This window comes from Lissotriton vulgaris, chromosome 8 (assembly GCF_964263255.1).
Source record: "Lissotriton vulgaris chromosome 8, aLisVul1.2, whole genome shotgun sequence".
Classification (NCBI taxonomy): Eukaryota; Metazoa; Chordata; class Amphibia; order Caudata; family Salamandridae; genus Lissotriton; species Lissotriton vulgaris.
The window spans coordinates 1,355,574,156-1,355,594,096 of NC_141696.1; the positions used below are offsets into that span (position 1 = coordinate 1,355,574,156).

At 43.9% G+C, this 19,941-nt stretch overlaps 1 protein-coding gene across 1 annotated transcript in view; it reads right to left on the minus strand.

Annotated features, from left to right (window-relative positions):
• The window catches only part of PIWIL4 (piwi like RNA-mediated gene silencing 4), a 376,427-nt gene that overhangs the window by 268,881 nt on the left and 87,605 nt on the right, over window positions 1-19,941 (minus strand). The window contains exons 6-7 of the mRNA XM_086933498.1: window positions 10,066-10,187; window positions 5,663-5,743 (exon numbers count right to left, since the gene is read on the minus strand). Coding sequence (XP_086789624.1) covers window positions 5,663-5,743; window positions 10,066-10,187 — 203 coding nt within the window. The remainder of the gene's footprint in view (window positions 1-5,662; window positions 5,744-10,065; window positions 10,188-19,941) is intronic.

A 19,941-nucleotide genomic window follows, 5' to 3' on the forward strand; every position in this document is an offset into this window, starting at 1 on the left:
TTGGTAGGTGTCTCCCAATTCTCCATGTTTTTCCCATCACTTCTCTCATTCTATAGATTTTTATGCGGGTGACGGTAAACCTCCATCTGCTTTTCTTACCACCTCTATGCTGATAACTTGCATATAATGTTTTCCTTTACCTTTTTCAGACTGCCACAATTTCCGCTGTCTCACTTCTATCAGACAGTGAATGGCTCTGTGATCCTTTATGCTAATTTTATAACAGATAATTTCTTCATCCTACCAGGTTCCCCTAAGCACCATCAATCAATAGAAGTTGGTACATCAAATGCCTCTACTCCATTTCCTACTGCCAGGAACCTGGAAATACTAGTTGAAATCAAAATGAACAAGCACTCAGGATACTACACACTCCTTTATCAATACTATAAAAACTACAGTCCGGTATCAATTGCTCAGTAACAGTAGGAATCAGCCCTTGTCTTATGTAGCTCACTACAAAGTCTCTTGTAAGCAACTCTTCTCTCTTGGGCTAAACCTTTATGTTTGCTAGAATTGTAATTTTCACACTCCCTGATGTCAGCTCACCTCCCATCCCAAACAATAGGTGGGTTAACAGAGTTCCAATCAAGCTCCTTAACTTTATCTTTAAAAGTTGATCCATGACCTATTTCACACCTGGACAAAGCTCTCAGTCAATTTGCCTTCCTCACCTCTGCACTTTCATACTGTTTCTCAAAACCAAATCAAACTCTAAGATACCTATAAGGGTTGTCACGATCAGAAGAATACCCCTAGACAGCCATATAGAAGGGTTGAGATTTCAACCTCTTCCTAAAGTGAGCAAAGCTAGTGGATTTGTATTCAAAGGTGGAGTATTCATTCAGCAAACTCCCAGCAGTTCCATTTCTTTTCAATCAAAGAAACTCCTTTTAAAAGCAAAGGCCCTCTGTTGCTTTTTCTGTTCAGATCTTAGCACGAGGCAAGGTTTATAGATTCTAAGCCTAGCTTTCCAATGTTTCAAATAGCTTAGATAGACCACCATATACAGTGTTCCAGAAATGTGGCCGTTTCCCACACATGTTGCCGATGAAGTCTGCATAGAGTCGGGCTAGTATGCTCTTGCCGATTAGTAGCTCCACCAGCCAGTGCTACAACATTCAGAATTTTCTGCAAGAGTCCAATATTGTTTGATAGCACCAACAATCAAAACATATGAATAATCAAGTCTAGGGCCAATTATCTCGTTATCGTAGCTAGCTTTTTTTTTCTTTAAGAAAGAACGATGTTCTTGCTCACCTAAACTTCAGAAGTTATAAGGCTCACCAGGTTTACTACTAGCAGTGATTTTGGACCCACATTTAACAGCTTAGTTTTACTGGTGTTGAGTACCATGTAGAACATTTCAGTAAGGTCTCAGTATATTGGTACAGGAAACAAACTAGTGACAAAATGTAAATGCCACATGTGGTCTGTAGTGTACATTTCCATTGACCATATTTATGACAGTAAAAGACTGGCCTTTGGCCTACCATTGTAGCTTGGATGCCTGCAGTCCAAAACGTTACTGTTATGGCTGGATCATCTTCTTTAGACTCCACAGCTGGGTGTTGTCAGAATAAATGTGGAACCGTATCCCCTAAACTATCAACATATCATCAAAAGTCTTCATTAAGGGGATGTGGCGGCTTGGCCATTCCATGTACAGAATCTATGATTGGTGCTGACAACCACTCAAGGGCTCTCTATGTAGAAAGTGTAGCATACAAATGTTTAGCACACTAGCATCTTCTTGGTTCTGTGCAAACTCTAAAGAGGAAGCATGTAACATGAGGGGAGGTGTCAGGGTGTGGTTAATGAAAAGTATGATGTGATGTGCAGTGTGTGAGTGTAAGCTGAAGAATAAAGAAATGTTTAACAGCAGCTCTGGTGTGGCATGATTCATCAGCATGCTCCGGGATGGGGAAGATGCTATAGCTGGCAATGAGTAACGGATGCGTGCTGGAGAAGACAAGACTGCTCTCCCTGAGAGGTTGCAAAGATAAGGCAAACGGCTAGTGCATGCCACATGTGCCAGAATCGATGTAGAACTGACTGCGACCGGCACGTGTGGAGTCAAAGCCCTGCTTCAGCCCGTACATGGCTGCCGAAAAGATTGAATGCCCTGCAGAGGAGCATATTCAGAGAACACCTGCCAAAATTGCTGAATGGGTGGTCGATAGAGACGCTGCAGCACTTTGCGTCCCAAATACAAAAGGATTATTCAAACTAAGCCAAAGACAACAATGACAACAATAAGGTACGGGAGACTGAATAGCCCTCCACAGTAAGTACATTTTCTGACATTCTGCAACCTCATTTTAAGCGCAAGGCTGGTGCTTGCAGAAGTTGACGGTGCTAGGAAAAGCTGTCTGAACAGTATGTGCTCTCAAGGGCAGCAGAGGTGATTAGGAAATACAATGCAGCCGAAGTGCCAGAAGCCACCACCGCCTTTTAACACTTCTAAGAAACAGACCATTGGTGCCAGGTGGACTGCATGGATCGAAACATTTGATGACTTCATAGATGCCCTATAGGAAACAAATGACAAGTAGATCATCAAATATTTAAAAAACCTTACAGGTGATGGAGAGAGGGCGTGCTGAAGAAAACCTCACAGATTGATGTAAAATTGTACCAAAAGGTAAAGGAAGCATTGGAGTCCATGTTCAATCCAATGCTGAATGTCGACTATGAAAGGTATGTCTTCAATCACGCACAACAAGTTGGTGAAACAATGGACAAGTTGTTGAAAGACTTGATGCACTCATTAAACAGTGCAAGTTGTGTGACTTCACTGATGAAGAAGCCATGCATTTGAAACCCATTGATAGCTGCCTTTCAGATTATTATTATTATTATTATTGATTATTATTTGATCATTCGATGTAGCGCACAACTCACTCCAGAAGGAGTATATTGGCGCTGCACAAGGAGAGAAACGGAGAGAGTGTAAAAAACCAAGTCTTAAGCCACTTCTTAAAGTAAGGTAAATCTGGGAAAGAGCAAAAGCTAAGAGGGAGTTTATTCCAGTGATAGGGGGCTGTGTAGGACAAAGATCTTGAGGTATGGATACGAGGGATCAGCAGAAGAGCCTTTTCCGAAGATCTCAGACATCTTGAGGGAAGGTAAAGATTTAGTCGAGAAGACATATAAGCTGGCTGAGACTTAAAGAGAGCTGTGAGTATCAAACAACAGAGTTTAAAGATGGCACGCTTCTTAATAGGCAGCCAATGAAGCTTTCGAAGGATTTGAGGGGAAGGCGAGCGAGAAGGAAGATCACAGATTAGCCGCATGGCAGTGTTCTGGACCTCCTGCATTTTGGACAGCAGATTTTTAACAGGGCATTACCATAGTCCAGGCTACTGGTGATGAGAACCTGGACAAGAGACTTCCTAGTGGTGTCTGAAAGCCACGGAAGGGATTTTTTTCAAAGCCTCATGGTATCGAAACAGATGCCACAGGTGGAGCTAACTTGTTCTTTCATGGATAGAGATTGATCCAACCCCACACCAAGATTTTGAACTTCCTGCTTAGGTGCAGGAGCCGAGCCGAGTTGTACGGGCCACCAGTTGGCTGACCATTTATCGGTTGCTTTGCCAAATAGCATAATCTCAGTCTTGTCGCTGGTTAACTGGAGACAGTTATTACTCATCCAAACAGCAACTTCCATCATGCAGTTTACAAATTTACTCTTTACCCTGTCAGAATGAGGACCTAAGAAGAACAGTAGTTGAGTATCATCTGCGTATGACATTATCTGCACACCGCAGGCTCTAACAATTCGTTTAGAAGGCGCATGCTGAGAGAAGCACACAGACTAGAGAAAAAGCTGATGGCTCCCAGAGAAGAAGAATGAGCAGATCAACAAGCTGCTGACATATAAGCAAGCACTGCAGACAATTAATCTGCATTGACTGTGAAAAGCAAGCACAAGCATAAACAAGATACATGCAAGTCGCTGTTTTTGATGAAAACAAAGCTATAATCCAGATGTGGATTTTCATTTTTCCTTGAAAACAATGTCCAGCCATCAAACAAGTCTGCAAAGGCTGTGTGAAAGAGAAACATTTCATAACTGTGTTCATTAAGTATTTTCAATATTTAATAACCTAATTATACAATTAAAATGAATAAATTCACATCTTTAATATTTTTTAATGAATAATGAATTCAAAAATTACATAACATACAATTAACCAACTAAAAGGTTTTGAATAATATAAATTAAAGTAACAAATAATTAACACAACTAATAATTTAATTAACAATTACATTTTACACTTTGTAAAAAATAATTAAAATCTATATTTATACACATATAAATATCTTCCCATCCTACTCCTCTACAAGCCCAAACTGTAAATAATGTTAACAAAGTACACTCAAAAATACTTAAAAAATATGACCAAAACAATAAAACTCCTAAAAAATTGCAAACAATTAAATTAGCATATTAATAACTTACAACAAACACAATCATAAAGCATTACAAAATAATGCAACATCGATTATGTATAAAAGATATTAAACACTTAAAAAATCAATACTCTTACTCTGTATCACAATTTTCTCGTACACCACAATATTATTTGATTATATTTTTGCCTCATAATATTTTTTAGATTATCTTAACGTCATGCCCTGAAAAATGCCCTGAAACATGCGTCACATTAAAAAATCGGTGAAGTAGCAACAATTTTGCACATTGTATAGGGGCTTGTAGCACATCAACCCCTGATACCCCAGATGAAAGGGGATCCAGTCATAATGAAATGCCCAGCATCAATAACACTGTGTCGTATAATATTGGGCAACTTGTGAGGGCCTTAGTTGTGATGTACAAATATTTTACCACTCAGTCGGAACTTCTGCTGCTATCTCAAAGGCACTAATACCACATTCGTCCGTCAACTGACATTGCTTAGCAAATAAATTAGTCAAAAGCCCACAGTGTACAATAGCTTTCTAAGCTGATGTCCAAGCTGTTCTTTAAAACAATACCACTTCCAAGAATCTACTTTTAATAGTGTTAATTAATGTTGTGGAAGGTGCGTTGTTCTTTTTTTTAGAAGATAGGAATGACATTTTTACCACTCACCATTGTTACACATCCTTGCCTTTTGCTACAGACACATGACCTAGGTAGCAGGCTATTACTTTGTCATGCTGCAATCGTCAACATTTGTCAAAGTTACAGAGGAGAAGACTTGGGCTGTCGCAAAATTAATCTACTACATCAGGAGCGATCCGTGCAGGTAAGAGCAGTGGGGCAGGGTGAGGAGGGAGTCGACAGACAACGACAAGGAAAAAATAAATTTAAAAAAACACTTAACCTGCACTCACAGCTTCGCCAGTGTGGCGAACGCAAGAGAAGTGATTAAAAAAAAAATTAATTTAATTTCCGTCGTCATCTGTCGACTCCACCCCAAACCCTCCCCACAGCTCTTACCTGCACGAGAGGCTCCTGAACTAAATTGCTATTGCACTTAATTTGCTGGTTATATATAAAGTATCAAAATGTACAATTCGTATTGTATGAGTTAAAACGGTGACAACAGTTCTGTGAAGTGTATTTGAAATCCTTGTAAGCTATACAAGCATACCATTTTAATAAAAAAACATATAAACCAATAAAGAAAAATAGCGAAAATCTACATACTTGTGCTGGGGAATTTCCACGGGGTCTTTTGGACTGTAATAGTTTCGTCCCACTTGATACATGGCCAGTATTTTCAAGACCCTAAAAGAGATTAGAACATATTCAGACATGTGTCATTCGCTGAACAGATCAGTAATAATAAAATTATGAACCAAGATTTTTTTTTACAACTTGTTGGTTTTATCCTCCTAAAAACAACAAACCACGACAAAGACATTAATTTTCACTGGTGTTTTGGGCTTACCTTAAGCAACCCATTGCATTATTTCCCATGCTTCAAGCTGTAAATATGTTAATGTTTCAGAAGAAATTAGGCTGTATTTGCACAAGGAGGCAAATAGCAACGCTTCTTTATATTTTTCAAAGTTTTAGTTTGTTTTTGTTCAGATGTTTTTCTTATTTTTGTGCAGAAAACTTCTATGAGAATTCATGTTAAATGTAAATAGTACGTTTTTTTCAAACTTAACTAATGATATGAAAGCTGCCTAACTCTTGCCGCAGTCACATCTACCAGAAACTGTTCATCGTGTGGTACTGGGACAGAAGGGTTAGGTAACGAATGTGCTAGTCCCGTCTTAATTGCTTTCTTCGAGGACTTCAAATCACATAAGTTTTCCCTTAGCCACCATTTTGGACACATTTACCTGACAAAGGAATGTGTAGGTCCCTGTGCCAAGCACTGCCATTTAGGAGCCTCTGGAAGAGCCATGCATTAAAAATTGAGAGGCAAAAAGTTGACTTTTTCAGGAGAAGATGTAAGTACAGTCCCAGTGCATTCTCACAGTGAGGCCTTCGGTATCTTTGCTACCACTAACAAACGATTTCCCCTGCTGCCTAATCTTTGAGCCACAAGCCAACCAAATATCCATGCATCATCTGTGCTGCATTGTCTCTTCAACTACACATGGAGACTTGTGGGCCGAAGCCATACAGGTGCACAGTGAAGCACCATCCACTGAGCTTAGCAGCTTGCTTCCTAACTTCCAATGTTTGGACTGGCCCCTTTTGCTTACACAAATACCGTACCTAGCATGGACCTGTGAACAATCTTGTAAATCAGGGCCCACCACAGGACGTGTGCTCAGAAAGAAGAAAGAAAATATTTTTTTCATCAAAAGGCAACCGTGGCCAATGGCAGGACCCACACACAAAGCAACGAAACAGAATGTCGCCTTCTGTATATATCGTCCTTTCAGTAACTGCCCAAATAAGGGAAGGGCCTGTGTGCGGCTTTTTCATACTTGAACTAAAGTAGAGAACAGAATGCTTCTCTAATGCAGATTGACTCACCTCATGTTAGTAACTGTTGGAAGGAAGAGGAAATTTGAGAGGATAGTGGGATTTATTAATATTTTTTCTTTTTTATTATGCACACACTGGTCTCAGCACGTGCCAATATGATTTACAGCTCTGTTGTGAGTTGGAAGAAACGTTAGTCTTTGACAATGTCAATGAGAACGAAGTCCTGAAAAAACTTTGAGTGTGAGTGGATTACCAGTCAATGCTGACCTACTGGAGTGAATAAATGCACCTAATGTTAGAACCAATCTTGGTATGACTATCATGCAGAAATTTGTGGAGCTGTAAATCAAACTTCCGTCACATTCTGACATATTCCCAAAACATTTTCATACAAATACTGCCGCTGGTCCCCACTGTGGGTAACCATCACTATAATGCTCCCACTCTGTGCCATAGGCTGGAAGTGTATACGTATTGAGCACTAGCATGAGTCACGTACCAAGGGTAGCTTCTGCCCTCTGCAAAATCTGACTATCGATCTAGCCTACTTTCTTTCCCAAACATAGTGCCTACTCAGTGTTGTACCATGATATCGTGGTTGTAGTATCAGCCTGCAGAAATTTGACAGCAACATCGACTCCAAAATATAATTACAGCAAAGTTAATAATAGTAAATGTAAACATATCTTGACAATATATTGGTTGCTAATATTATTGTCAAAGTTCAAAGTTCAAAAAGTACTTTATTCGGTTAAAAGACAATAACCATAAAAGCAACAACATGAAATTACAGTTTACACAGGGATAGTTAAAAGAAAACAGTTATAATTCATCAAGACCAATTGTTTTCCGTAATTCAAAAACATGTTTAAAAAAAGCTAAAACTACTGCAACAGTTAAAACAGTGTCCATTCTCTGAATTTCTAAAAAGGCTGGCCGACATCTATTTAAGTTCATTTCTTTGAGGATTGGGATAATAAATGTCCTACGTGGTAGAATATAAAATTTACAAAAAAATAAAACATGGATGTCGGATTGGGACGAAAATTCATCACACGGGCACATAGGCAAATCACGCAACCATGAGTTCATCTCTGGGAAGGACAAAAGTCTAAAAACAATATTCAATCTAAAACGGGTCAAGAGAAATCGATCATAATTAGTCATCGGCAAAGTTAAATACGGCTGTAATTTATTACCAGTTAGTAACAAAAGATGCGAGGTAACTGTCTTTTTCTTCAATTCTCTCGCCTTCTTTTATCTTCGAGGTATTACATACACAATGTTTTCAACAATTTTCTGGATATATTAAACATTGTGAGTGGATCATCATAAAAATGTTGGCAATTGATTTCTATGAGAAAACATTTAACATAATCTAGCCATTTAAAACCACTCACATTTTCCATTTTTAAGACATCCTGCAACATAACCCGGTGCACAGCACACTCATTTATTGTCCATACCCTATGCCACAAGAGGATAGGTTGTATTCTGATTATATCTGATATATGGGGTTGTCCAAGTTCAGTATGACAGATATAAGTCGCAACACTTTGTGGTACTGTCAGAATATCCCTCATGAACTTATTTTCAGCTATTTGGATTGAATTTATGTTGGAATACCCCCAGAGCCCCGAGCCATACAAAGCTACTGATGTACATGTGGCATTATATATAGTTAGGATTTCTCCTATTGGTTTTTTTACCCACCTTTTAATTAAAAAAACTTTTAGGCCATTATTGTTTTTACGAACAAAAAAGTTCTGGCCTTTACAGCACTTGTCCAGGACAGATTCATGGAACAAAATACCAAGGTAGGGGAAAGTGGAGGTATTTTCCAAAGGAACTTCATTAATAAACGTTCTTCTCATTTGATTCCCAATTCTTGTACCACAGTTCATGGAGAAGGTTTTGCTACAGGTGATTTTTAAATCTAAACTCATCATAAACTTATCAAAAGATGTAATCAAATTCTGTAAGGCCAAGGGAGTCCGGGCCATAAGGACTGCATCATCAGCGTACAAGAGTGCAGGGATAGGTCTTTTGCCAACCCTGGGCATATCCCTGCACTCCTGTAAAAGATGATGCTCAAGTCCATTTATATAGACCAGGAATACAAATGGAGCCAGGACGCACCCCTGGCGTACTCCATGTCCAACACCAAATTTTCTGGTACATTCGCCCCCTTTTCCATAACGAACCGATGCTGTGGCCCCTGAATATAATTCTCTTAAAAAGCAAATGATAGGATCTTCCACGCCCGACCCTTTTAAAATTGCCCACAATTTAACATGTGACACACAATCGAATGCCGATGTGAGGTCGACAAACGTAAGGTACAGGCGTTCACCCTTTACCCTGGTGTATTTTTGATGAATGGTCAATGAATTTAAACCTTGTTCGATTGGTCCTATGCCCTTCTGAAATCCAAACTGCAGGTCACTCAGTATCCCATTTTCCTCTGCCCAATTTTGGAGTCTTGCCAGGATGACTCTGCCAAGGATTTTTATAGATGAGTCTAGAAGGGAGATTGGTCTGTAGCATGCACAATTTTGTCTATCTCCCTTCTTATATATTGGTACAATAACCAAGGTAAACCAAGACGGATTTAATCCCCTTGCTAGTGCTGCATTAAAAAGCTGCACCAGCATGGGGCCCCAGATCTCGGTGTTTGCTTTAAACAGATCTGCTGGGATCCCATCAGGACCTGCGGCCTTGCCACCCTTTGTTGCTTTCAAACCCATCATAACTTCCTCCAAGGTTACCACAAGCTTCTGGGCCTCTACCCCTATATCACCCAGTATACTAGGACCTGTTGTCAAGATACCTTATGATACATATATATCGTGACATACAAGTGTTTACTTTAATTCCTATTTTTACATGAGCCACTCTTGCTGAGCCTGTGGGAAACCATCTTTCATCGTGCCGTTTTTTTGTTGTTTTTTTCCTCCATTTAGTGGGCAGCTGATGAACATTTTGAACCTTTGGAAATATTTGAAAATGTGATCACCCATTTAATAGTGATATGGACCAACATCAATGTTTAATCACCCAAAACTGCAGTAAATAAAAAGAATGTAGACCCACTACCTGCAAATTCAAGCTAGCTAAAGGAAATGATAAAAAAGGAAAATACAGCACCATACACCACTTACTTTTTAAAGATGATATTGAAAAACTGAATGCACACTGGGGACCCAGAAGGCAGCTGGTTGGTTAGAGTAATAGTTATCTTTATACTCTCACCACTTTTTGTTACTGTTGTAAATTCAGTGACCTATTGGAAGAGTGCAAAATATGTTATTAGTGTGCAGTTTGAATGGAGTTATTATTATACTGAAGTGAAATCTGTTGCGAGTGCAGCAATAAATCAACTACCATTTCACTGAGCTTTACAATAAGATAAACACACTGCAAATCTGCGTAAAATAAAAGATAACATGTGGACAAAGCATGAATCACAAATTACTCACTGTAGTTACTAAGGGCCATATGTATCAAACTATTTTGGGGTTGCAAAAGTGCTGAACGCAAAAAGGCATTTTAGTATATATGAATCCCAAATTGCGATTTGGTAACATGTTACCGAATTGCAATTTGGAACTGCGAATACACGCGGATTCGGTATTTGGAAGGGGAGTGCTTAGCACATCCCTTCCAAATACCGAATCTGAATGGGATGTTTTAATGTTTTGCAACTGAATTCCAGTTGCAAAACATTCATATTTTACTCCCAAAGAAGAGGGACGACGCTCCTCTGCATCAACAGAGGAGCCGCCCCTGATTATAACTTGCCAAGTCCTTGATCATTTTTCTTTTTTCCTTCTCCTTTTCTCCACTGTCACAGAGCATCATTTTTTGAGCTGAACATTTTAGAATTCAATTTTTAGAATTGAATTTTCTGTTTTCCACTAAGGGCCCGATTATGAGTTTGGTGGTGCAGCCCCTGGTTTGCCCTGCCACCGCCCCTCCACACCGATGGTGAGGCCACTCGCCACATTACGAGTGTTTCTCAAGTTTGGCAGGCTTTTTTTGGACGTTCCCTAGGCAGTGCCTTTTGAAACAGGCAATACAGTGGGAACGCCAAAAGTTCCTGCACTGCATGCACTGAAAAGTCCATGCCATGTAGGAACTGGTGTGCATGTACACAGGGGGTCACATGTTGTGCCCCCATGTGTGCATCCACAGGTCGCAGATGCACCAGGAGGCCCTGTAGGGCTTCCTTTGTTCCTCTCTGCCAGGATTTACATGGAGTAGAAACCTCCATGTAAACCCTAGCAGAGAAGTAACTCGTAGTATGCTTGACCGGACCGCTGCAGTCCCGCCAATCATATATATGCCTCTACACCGCTGCAACACTGTCAAGTCCCCAGAGGACCCGCTCTGCCCAGCTGTGTTCAAAGACCTAGCAGGGCATGATATCTCGCCGCTATGCTCTCTGATCAACTAGTCACTCACATCAGGCTATGTCCCACTGAAGTGGAAGCGAGCCATGGTTCGTCCTATCCTCAAGAAACCTAGCTTGGACGGTAGCAAGCCTGAGAGCTATCGGCCAATTTCACTCTTGCCGTGGCCGGCCAAGGTGACTGAGGCGCATGTCAACGCAGTCCTCTCGGAACATCTCCGCCATGCAGATATCCTCGATGCTACGCAGAATGGGTTTAGGGCCGGTCATAGCACGGAGACGGCTCTGCTCTATATGGTGGAGCATCTTCGCTCCGTGCTTGACGCGGGACAAACGGCAGCGCTGGTGCTATTAGACCTGAGCGCTGCCTTTGACACCGTCTCGCACCCGATCCTTCTGCGGCGCTTAGAGGAGGCTGGTGTCACCGGCATTGCTCTCCAGTGGTTCCGGTCGTTTTTAGCCAATCGGGCCTTTAGCGTGACCGTCCCACCTTACCAGTCCAAATTCCATCCGTTGAACCTGGGGGTCCCCCAAGGCTCCTCGCTGAGTCCTACGTTGTTCAATCTTTACGTAAGGCCGCTGGATGAGGTTGTCAGGCAATGGGGTATGACGATGGTGTCATACGCCGATGACACCCAGCTAGCGGTTACGATCAGCGGGGATGCCGAAGTCGATGCCCCCAGGTTTCAACAAGGACTGCGGGCGGTCGCCAGCTGGATGACGTCCAACTGTCTCCAGCTGAACGCTAGTAAGACCGAGGTCATGGTCTTTGGCAAACAACCGGAACTTTGGGGAGAGAGATGGTGGCCAGGGGACCTGGGTCCTGCTCCCATCCCAGTCGCCGAGCTTAAGAACCTCGGGGTCTGGCTGGACCCTACCCTTACATCTGCGTGTCATACCAAACGTAGGGCGGCCTGTTGCTTTGGTATCCTGCGCGGGCTTCGTCCAGTGCTTAAGTTTTTCGATGCCCCCACGAGGCAGCTCATGATCCAAGCCACTGTCATCTCTAGGCTGGATTATGCGAGTTCCCTACTGGTTGGCCTGAATCAGGCAGAGATTGGGCGTTTACAACGGATCCAGAACGCCGCAGCAAGATCGGTGGTAGGCTTACCTAGATTCTGCCCTACCTCTAGCACTTTGCGTTCACTGCACTGGCTCCCGGTGGCCCAGCGGATCCAGTTTAAGGTCCTCTGTGTCGCTTACAAGATTCTGAAGGGGTCCCCAGCAACGATTCTTATGGCTCTTCTAGCCCATTACACCCCAACCCGAGCCTTAAGATATGCGGACTTAGAACTGGCTGTTGTGCCACGCTTTAAACGGAGTAGGGCAGGAGGGCGTTCGTTTCAAGTTCGCGCGGCGGTTCTGTGGAACTCCCTGCCCCCGGCGATTCGTGCTGAGAGTGATCTGCTCTCCTTTCGCCGTGCGGTGAAAACTTTCTTATTCCCTTAGTTTTTATACTGTCTGATTATTGTTTTGTTGTGTTGTGCTGCTGCCTTGTCGGGCGCCAGGATGCTCCTTAGCTGGAGCATCTGTGCGCCAAATAAAAACGCATAACATAACATAACATAACATAACAAGGAAAGGTAGTTCCCTGGCGGCTGTGGCAGGGTTGTAGCGGTCCCACAGCCCGACTCGTAATCGGGTAGTCGGGAGACAGTCGCACCCCGCCAGTCCGGCGGTACTCTGACTGCCAGACCTGTAATCAGGCCCTTAGTTTTATTGTAGCACAAAACAATTATGCTATGGTATAGGCGGAGGCGTGACCAAGCCCTAAGCAACATGACGGATTGGACGCTCCTGTACAGCACTCCTGCCAGCAACAGAAAAACCCTGATTTAATCCTTACCCATTGGGAGTTGTCTTTAACTCCTCACATCTGCAGTTCTGTCTGCAGTATGGGGCCTTGTACCAGACCGCAAAAAACACCTCATGTGCCCGACTGCACCAAAATGAGGGAAACGACTGGGCTACATCAGGCCTTGCAATTCTGCTGCTGACTGCTCCGTTACCCCCAGCTGCAGTGGTGGGATGCTGCGGCTCTGACGATGTGAGTACAACATAGGGCAGAGCTGGCAGGGGGAGGACGATGCAGGGGAAGTAGACTCCCTGCTGGCAGCAACTTAGGGAGTGGGGGGCCATGACAGAGCCCTGCATGTACACTGTGAGATGCGCCAGCGAAACACCTGTCCCGTGCCGGAATAACGCTGGCAGAAAACACTAGAGTGTTTGTGGCACAGCGCCATCCCTTGGTCTAGATTGAAGCCTCTTGCCCTGTGACGGGGAGTGCATCGCTTCTGGCAGTACGAAAAAAACACGCAATAGCGACTTGATCCTGTGCTGGGACCTTCCCCCTTTGATAAGCCCCCGGCACATCCCCGAACACCAGCCACATTACAGTGCTCTCGAACACATTACTGATGTGGCCTCCCCTCCAGGGGATGCAAGCTGCACAGCGACTGCTTGGCTGGAGGGGGACACCCATGGGAGACCACCAGTGGCCATAAGGAGACTACAAAGCTAGTAGGTGAGCTGCAGGTTCAGAGCGGAGGGTGCAGATGTGACATGTTCAAGCTGGGTCCCCCAACAATTATTTTGGTGGCTGACTGATGAGTTATTAGCCCTGCCTGAAGAGAGGTCTGGACAGGGGGACCCCCTGGCCAGTTTCCTACACTTGTGGTATCAAGGACTACTGCTGAGGACTGAAGAGGGGTATGACTGCAACCTCCCCCTCAATAGAGTGTGATTCCCAGTTTTCTGATGTGAGAAGCGCCCCCCCCCCCCCCCAAAAGAATGCCTGGGAGACCCGGGGGAAGAGCAGGCCCCTGTGTGGTGCAGTCAAGTGGCTCTTAGATTGGTGGTGAATTTCCCAGTACAATGGGGAAAGAGAAGATGACTAAACTAGCAAAGTCCAATAAAATTGTAAACTACACCCATACCATGCAGTCTAAAGGTCCACCCAAGGAAGAAGGGGCTGGCAGGAGGCGACAGAGCAGCACCAAACACTGCACCAACACTCTCAGATCTAATGATGGTGATACAGAGCTCCAGAGATGGGCTGTTTACAAAGATAGACTCAACGCAATTGAAGTCAATCTGTTTCATACTGACCTTCGAATGGTGACGGGCTGGGCCACTGCTTCAGAGCAGAATGGAGATATCCTATAGCATGTTAATCCAGCGAACTCTAAGCTGTTACCACTGGGTCTGGCTGGACTATCGATGGGCACACTCCCACGGGTGGGACTTCCCTTGGAATCGGATGGAGCAGGGTACTTGGGAATCAGATTGGCACCTACAAAACAAAGGTTCCTGGACATTGGGAGGGTGATTACCAGACTATGAGCCTCAGTTCGTTTCTGAAAATAACTCCCTCTATCATTGATAGGCAGGGTTGCTATTGTTAAAAAGATTCTACAAATTAGACATTATTTTAAAATTATGGACAGCCTAGTGGTAGAACTCTTATGTTCAAACAAGTGGAAGCGTGTTGGACTGTCCACATTTACATAGAGCTGTTGACAAGGGGGGTTAGAGGTCCCTCATATGAAACTATACTATATGGCTGCCCGTTTTCAACAAGCGGTCCACTGGTTGGACCCTGATGATAACTGCGAGAGAAGTTCCCATGAGGCTCTCATGAAGGGAGATCACTTCCTATCCTGCTGATAGGAGGGGCATGGGTGCCCCTGACCACACCTAACATTGTATGCCAGGTTTGTGAATTGTGGGAGGGGCAGTAACGAGAGTGCTGTAGAGAGCAACGTATGCCCCAGACATGCTGCTATGGTCCCTTTCAGTGCAGATATTGAGAGGCGGTGGCTGCCACAAACTAAGGCACCTGTACTCTACTGGACAACTTTTCACACAGGCGACGCTATGGAATCCTTCACACTAGGAGCAGGACAATATCTGCAACATGCAAAGATCTCGGCAACACCCCGGGACCTTTGGCCGACTTTTCTAGACACACCACGACCCTCCAACACACTGGTGACATTGCTGGACATGGCAGGGAAAAGCAGACTGATCTATAATACATACAGGGCACTGCAAGATGACATTCAGACTAAGGCGCTCCATGTTCAGGATAAGTGTGAGGGAGTGCTGGAGGGCCCCATGACCAAGAAAGATTAGGTGCGGGTACATGAGGGGGTGAGGATGGTCAGCTCCAATGCCAGGTTTAAATTGTTACAATATAATTAATTATGTACACCAAACTTACCTTTCCCCCAAAATTCTACACACCATATATGATACCGGCAGAAATAGTTGTCCACAGTGTGGGGGATTGGAGGCGGACTTTATACCCATGGTGTGGGACAACCTACTGGTGTGGGCAGTGCTGGGAGACATCAACAGAGCCAGTGGGTGGACTACACAGGTTATGATGAAGCAGGTACTTCTGGGGCTAATCCCCGCTCATACTAACAAGAAACTTAGAAGAAAGTTTGTTTTACTTAGCCTACTGTAAACAAAACGCCGCAAACTTTGTTTATTACATTTCCAAGATAATAGAGGTCATACACGATTTGACTAAGACAGAAATTTGACACACAGAAACAGAAATCCTTCGAAGAGGTTGTCTATCACATCAGCCCATGCCAATAAAAGCAAATGAAAAGAGAAAAAATAAAGTGCAAACAGTGCAACTCCAGCGTCCTCATATTCCTCCAGCATGCAAGGGTGAAATTACAGCCATCAAAGTAATATTAACCATTGCATTTCCTATATGTGGGGTAGGACTACAGGCAGAAGAGGGGAGGAAAGCAGTACAATCCCAGAAAGGAGAAGCATCACACCAAACCATTCAAATATATGATGTACAATCCTTACAGAGTGTTGCAACTCTTTGGCCACTGGCTTCCAGTAAGTCCTACCCGGACCTCCCAATCATGTATGGCTGATGGGCAAGGTTGTGTCAGTGGTCGCTGCGAGACTCCCAGGAGGCAACTGGGAAGCAGCCAGCATAGGTAGGTTAGCAGAGCCTTCATCTGCTGATCTATCATCAGAGTCACCATCTCCATCAGTCTCACAACTGTATAATTTCGCAATCATGCTGCCCCAGATCTCAAGGCCTCACTCTGCGTTTTAATCAGTATGGGCTTTTTGGAGCCAGCACTCCTCAGCGACTGTCCCTTCTAGAAGATCAGACACTCATTGAGTCTGTGTTGGGGGCGTCGGGCTTGCCCAGTGTATTGCAATACATATGCCTGCAGGCAAGTACAACCCCCAGATGGGGAAATTTGTACTGCATTTTTCCCTTCTTGGACAGTGGCAACAAACCCGGTAAAAAATGACGTATTGTTATATTGGCATTTACATGCATTTTTCTGCGTACCTCATTCAGTACCACATCCAAAAAGGGGCGGAGCAGTGGTATTTTCCAGTTAACATGGCCAAAATTCGCCTGGACTACAGCACAGCGAGTGAATCATGCAGACCTCCCCAGGTAGACTCTTTGTAGGCATAACGGTGTCAGGTACACACTATGTATATAATAGAATTGCATCTATTTAAACCTGGCATTGCTGGTCACCCCCCATATTTGTGCTAGCTTCCTCTTCCATTCTGCGTCCGTAAAGGGGGGACTCTAAATCATCGTCCCAGGTGGCGCATTTCAGATCTATATTGATCTGTCTGTCAGATTTTAGTGCTGCATTCTGTCAGGATATTATCTCTTTTGAAACCCAGGGTCAGATTTCACTTGGAGCAACCAAGATGCCTCTAGTTCTTCTGAGAATGACCTCCAGATATCCCAGGTCGTATGCGAGATGCTAGCGTACTGCACAAAGTGACCCTCACCTATCCCAAAGTGGGCCTCCATTTCCTCCCGTGAAATGAAGTCTCCATTCAGGAAGAGGTCACCCGTCCTCAGGCAGCCCGGGTGAGTTTGCCCGAGATGTCGAAGGAATCCCGTATATGCCACCAGAATGGAAGGAGTTTGCCACAGGGTGCCTGACGTACCACGTGTTTGATGGCCTTCTTCCATGACGCTGCCACCTGCAATACCATAAACAGGGTATCCCTCGGAAGCGTGTGACCACTCATAAGTAACTCAGGGAGGACAGCCGCCTCGAAGGAGCCCGGCAAGAGATTCTTTTTTTTCCCAGTTGGGGCCTCCGTCGCACCACAGTGTGGCGTACTGCAACAGGCCAGCCAGATAGTATAATTTAAGGTCCAGAAGGCCCAGAAAACGCTACATAGCTATAAAATGTTTGGGGACGGATCCCCGAGACTTTCAGACTGGTTTAGAAATGTTTCTGCGTGGGAGACTACTGAGGAGATACGTATGAAACATGTCCGTAGAGATGATAAATTGGAAGATGATTTGAGGGCATGGGCAGCCATCCAGTCTATTTAAAAGAACCCTCAGACAGTATTTCCTCAGAGGCCAACGTATGATGCTCACAGAAGCCCCGTTGTCACTGTAGCAGGGGGACGGCTGAGAAATCCTGTTATGAGTTAAGCTACTTCACAGCCCATTTGCACTAGATAGTATGTTTTTTGGGACCAGGCACGAGAACAGTGGCGGAAAGGAAGTCTGTTGGGGATTTGTTTATTTGATTATAATGAGGATTGCTTCATGATGTTCAAATGTAAATTAATAACTTCCCATTGTTACACCTTGTATCCTATGAAACCTCAATAAAGATCATATCCAAAAAATGCTATGGTCTCCGCTCCTGTTGATTACTCAGTACTGTAACGAGAAAATAGGTTTACGTCAGTGTGTGCCATGCTCCAACTTTTCCCTTTCTAGGAAACATGATAATTTGCCTCCATCTGTATGTTGAATGTGTTTTATGAGACACTAAAAGATAAATCTGTGAAAAGAGACTGAGTATACAAATTGGTGACATTAATTAGCTGGGCACCACCAACCCTCCTGCCGAGGGCGGCTTCTCCGCAATGGCGGAGGTGCGACGCCCCATTGGCAGCGCCAGCAGCTAAAAATATAAAACAATATTTGATTATCGTTTTCTTTTTAGGCAGCTGGTTCAGCCAGCGTCTGCAGGGAGGGGTAGGGCATGGGAGTGGATAGGAGGAGTGATATGTGTATTCTCTAAGTGCACATGTGTGTTTGGCCGGCAGTCTCAGGCAGACCAAAACACACATGCGCACTTAGGGTTCTCCAGCCTGGCTGCATTGAGCAGCCGGGCTGGAGAAAACCCCACAGACTCCCTCGTCTGAGCAGGGCATATTTCTAGCCTGCTCAGGCCAATCCCTGTGCTGGATTGGACAGGTAGTCTGATGCAGCTCCAGTGCCTGCTGGGACACGGAAGAAGAAGCAACCAGCGCAAGGCGAGACGCGGCCGTCAACTTAAGGTAAGTTTTTTAAACGTATTTTTTATTCTTCCCCTGCCCCCTCCCACGTGCCCCCCTCCCCGCCCCACCACCTTTTGAATGTGGCGGCCGTCACTGCAACCTGCTGCATCTAATTGCATGCTTTCCTTTGTCTTATGGAAATCTTTCTTCTCTTGGGGTATGAACAATCATGGAGCACGGTGATGTCCCTTGATGTAAATTGGATCCTTTATACACCCTCTGAAATCTAGAACTTATTTACTTATTTTACATATTAATTAAGATTCTCTTTCCCCACCCCGTTCCCCCTAAGTTCATTATTTTATATGCACTTCTCACAGGTATTTGTTCTTATATGCAATAAAGTATTCACAAACTAATATCGGAACAGCCAGTTTGGGGTAACCCTGGACACATGTTCCATGATGAGTGCCATTCTTCTGCAGATAGTGTCCTTCAGTTATGGGTGCTTAGCAAACTGCTTATATGTTTTTAGGTTTGTAACTGCTCCACACCAAAGGTGCCTTCCTGACTTTCGTTAACCCAATATACTTAAGGGAATGTAAACAACTGAGGTGGACAACACACTGCCAGCCTGCTAGCACCAATCCTTTCAATGCATTATATAAAGTTTGCAATGGTGTTTTTGTATTGGCAGCCAATTAAGTGCTTGCCCACCCACTATTGCTGTAGCCAATGCTGGACATCCCTGGACACGTGTTTCATGCCGACTGGCAATCAAGAGACAGCAATCCTTCCGCTTGGAGACGCCTAACAAACCGACGCTGTGCATTTACAATTCCTTGAAAAACACTGGTTCTCTTTGCGGTGACACAGTAAGGCATTTTCACCAACAGGCTTTACTTCCCCTGCATTTCTCTTTGCCATAATCATTTGCTGGTCCTTGTGATGTTCATTCCAACGTATTACAGGAGGGAAAGTACTTAAATGCTTATTTTGAGATGAGAACTGCCGCCCACATCAATCCTCCCCCTCCCTAAGTGATTCTCATATAAAGGGGCAGCTAGGCTGCAAAGGTGACAAGTCACTCAAAAAAAATATTCTCTAGCAACCATTCCATTCATCATTATTTCCGCTCTCAGCGACTGCATTCTTCTCTGCATCCTGGCTTTTGTTCTGGAAACACCAACACATCAGATGGTGGAAAAAACGAAATCTGAGGCAGAGTGTCCTTGTATGGAGTGGGTATCAGGGGACATTATCACAAGCTATTCAAAGCATGCCAGGAACCAGCACACAGAACAAGCTGCAATATTGTGTGCACAAGATAGGAAGAAAGTAAACATAACATATTTAAAGA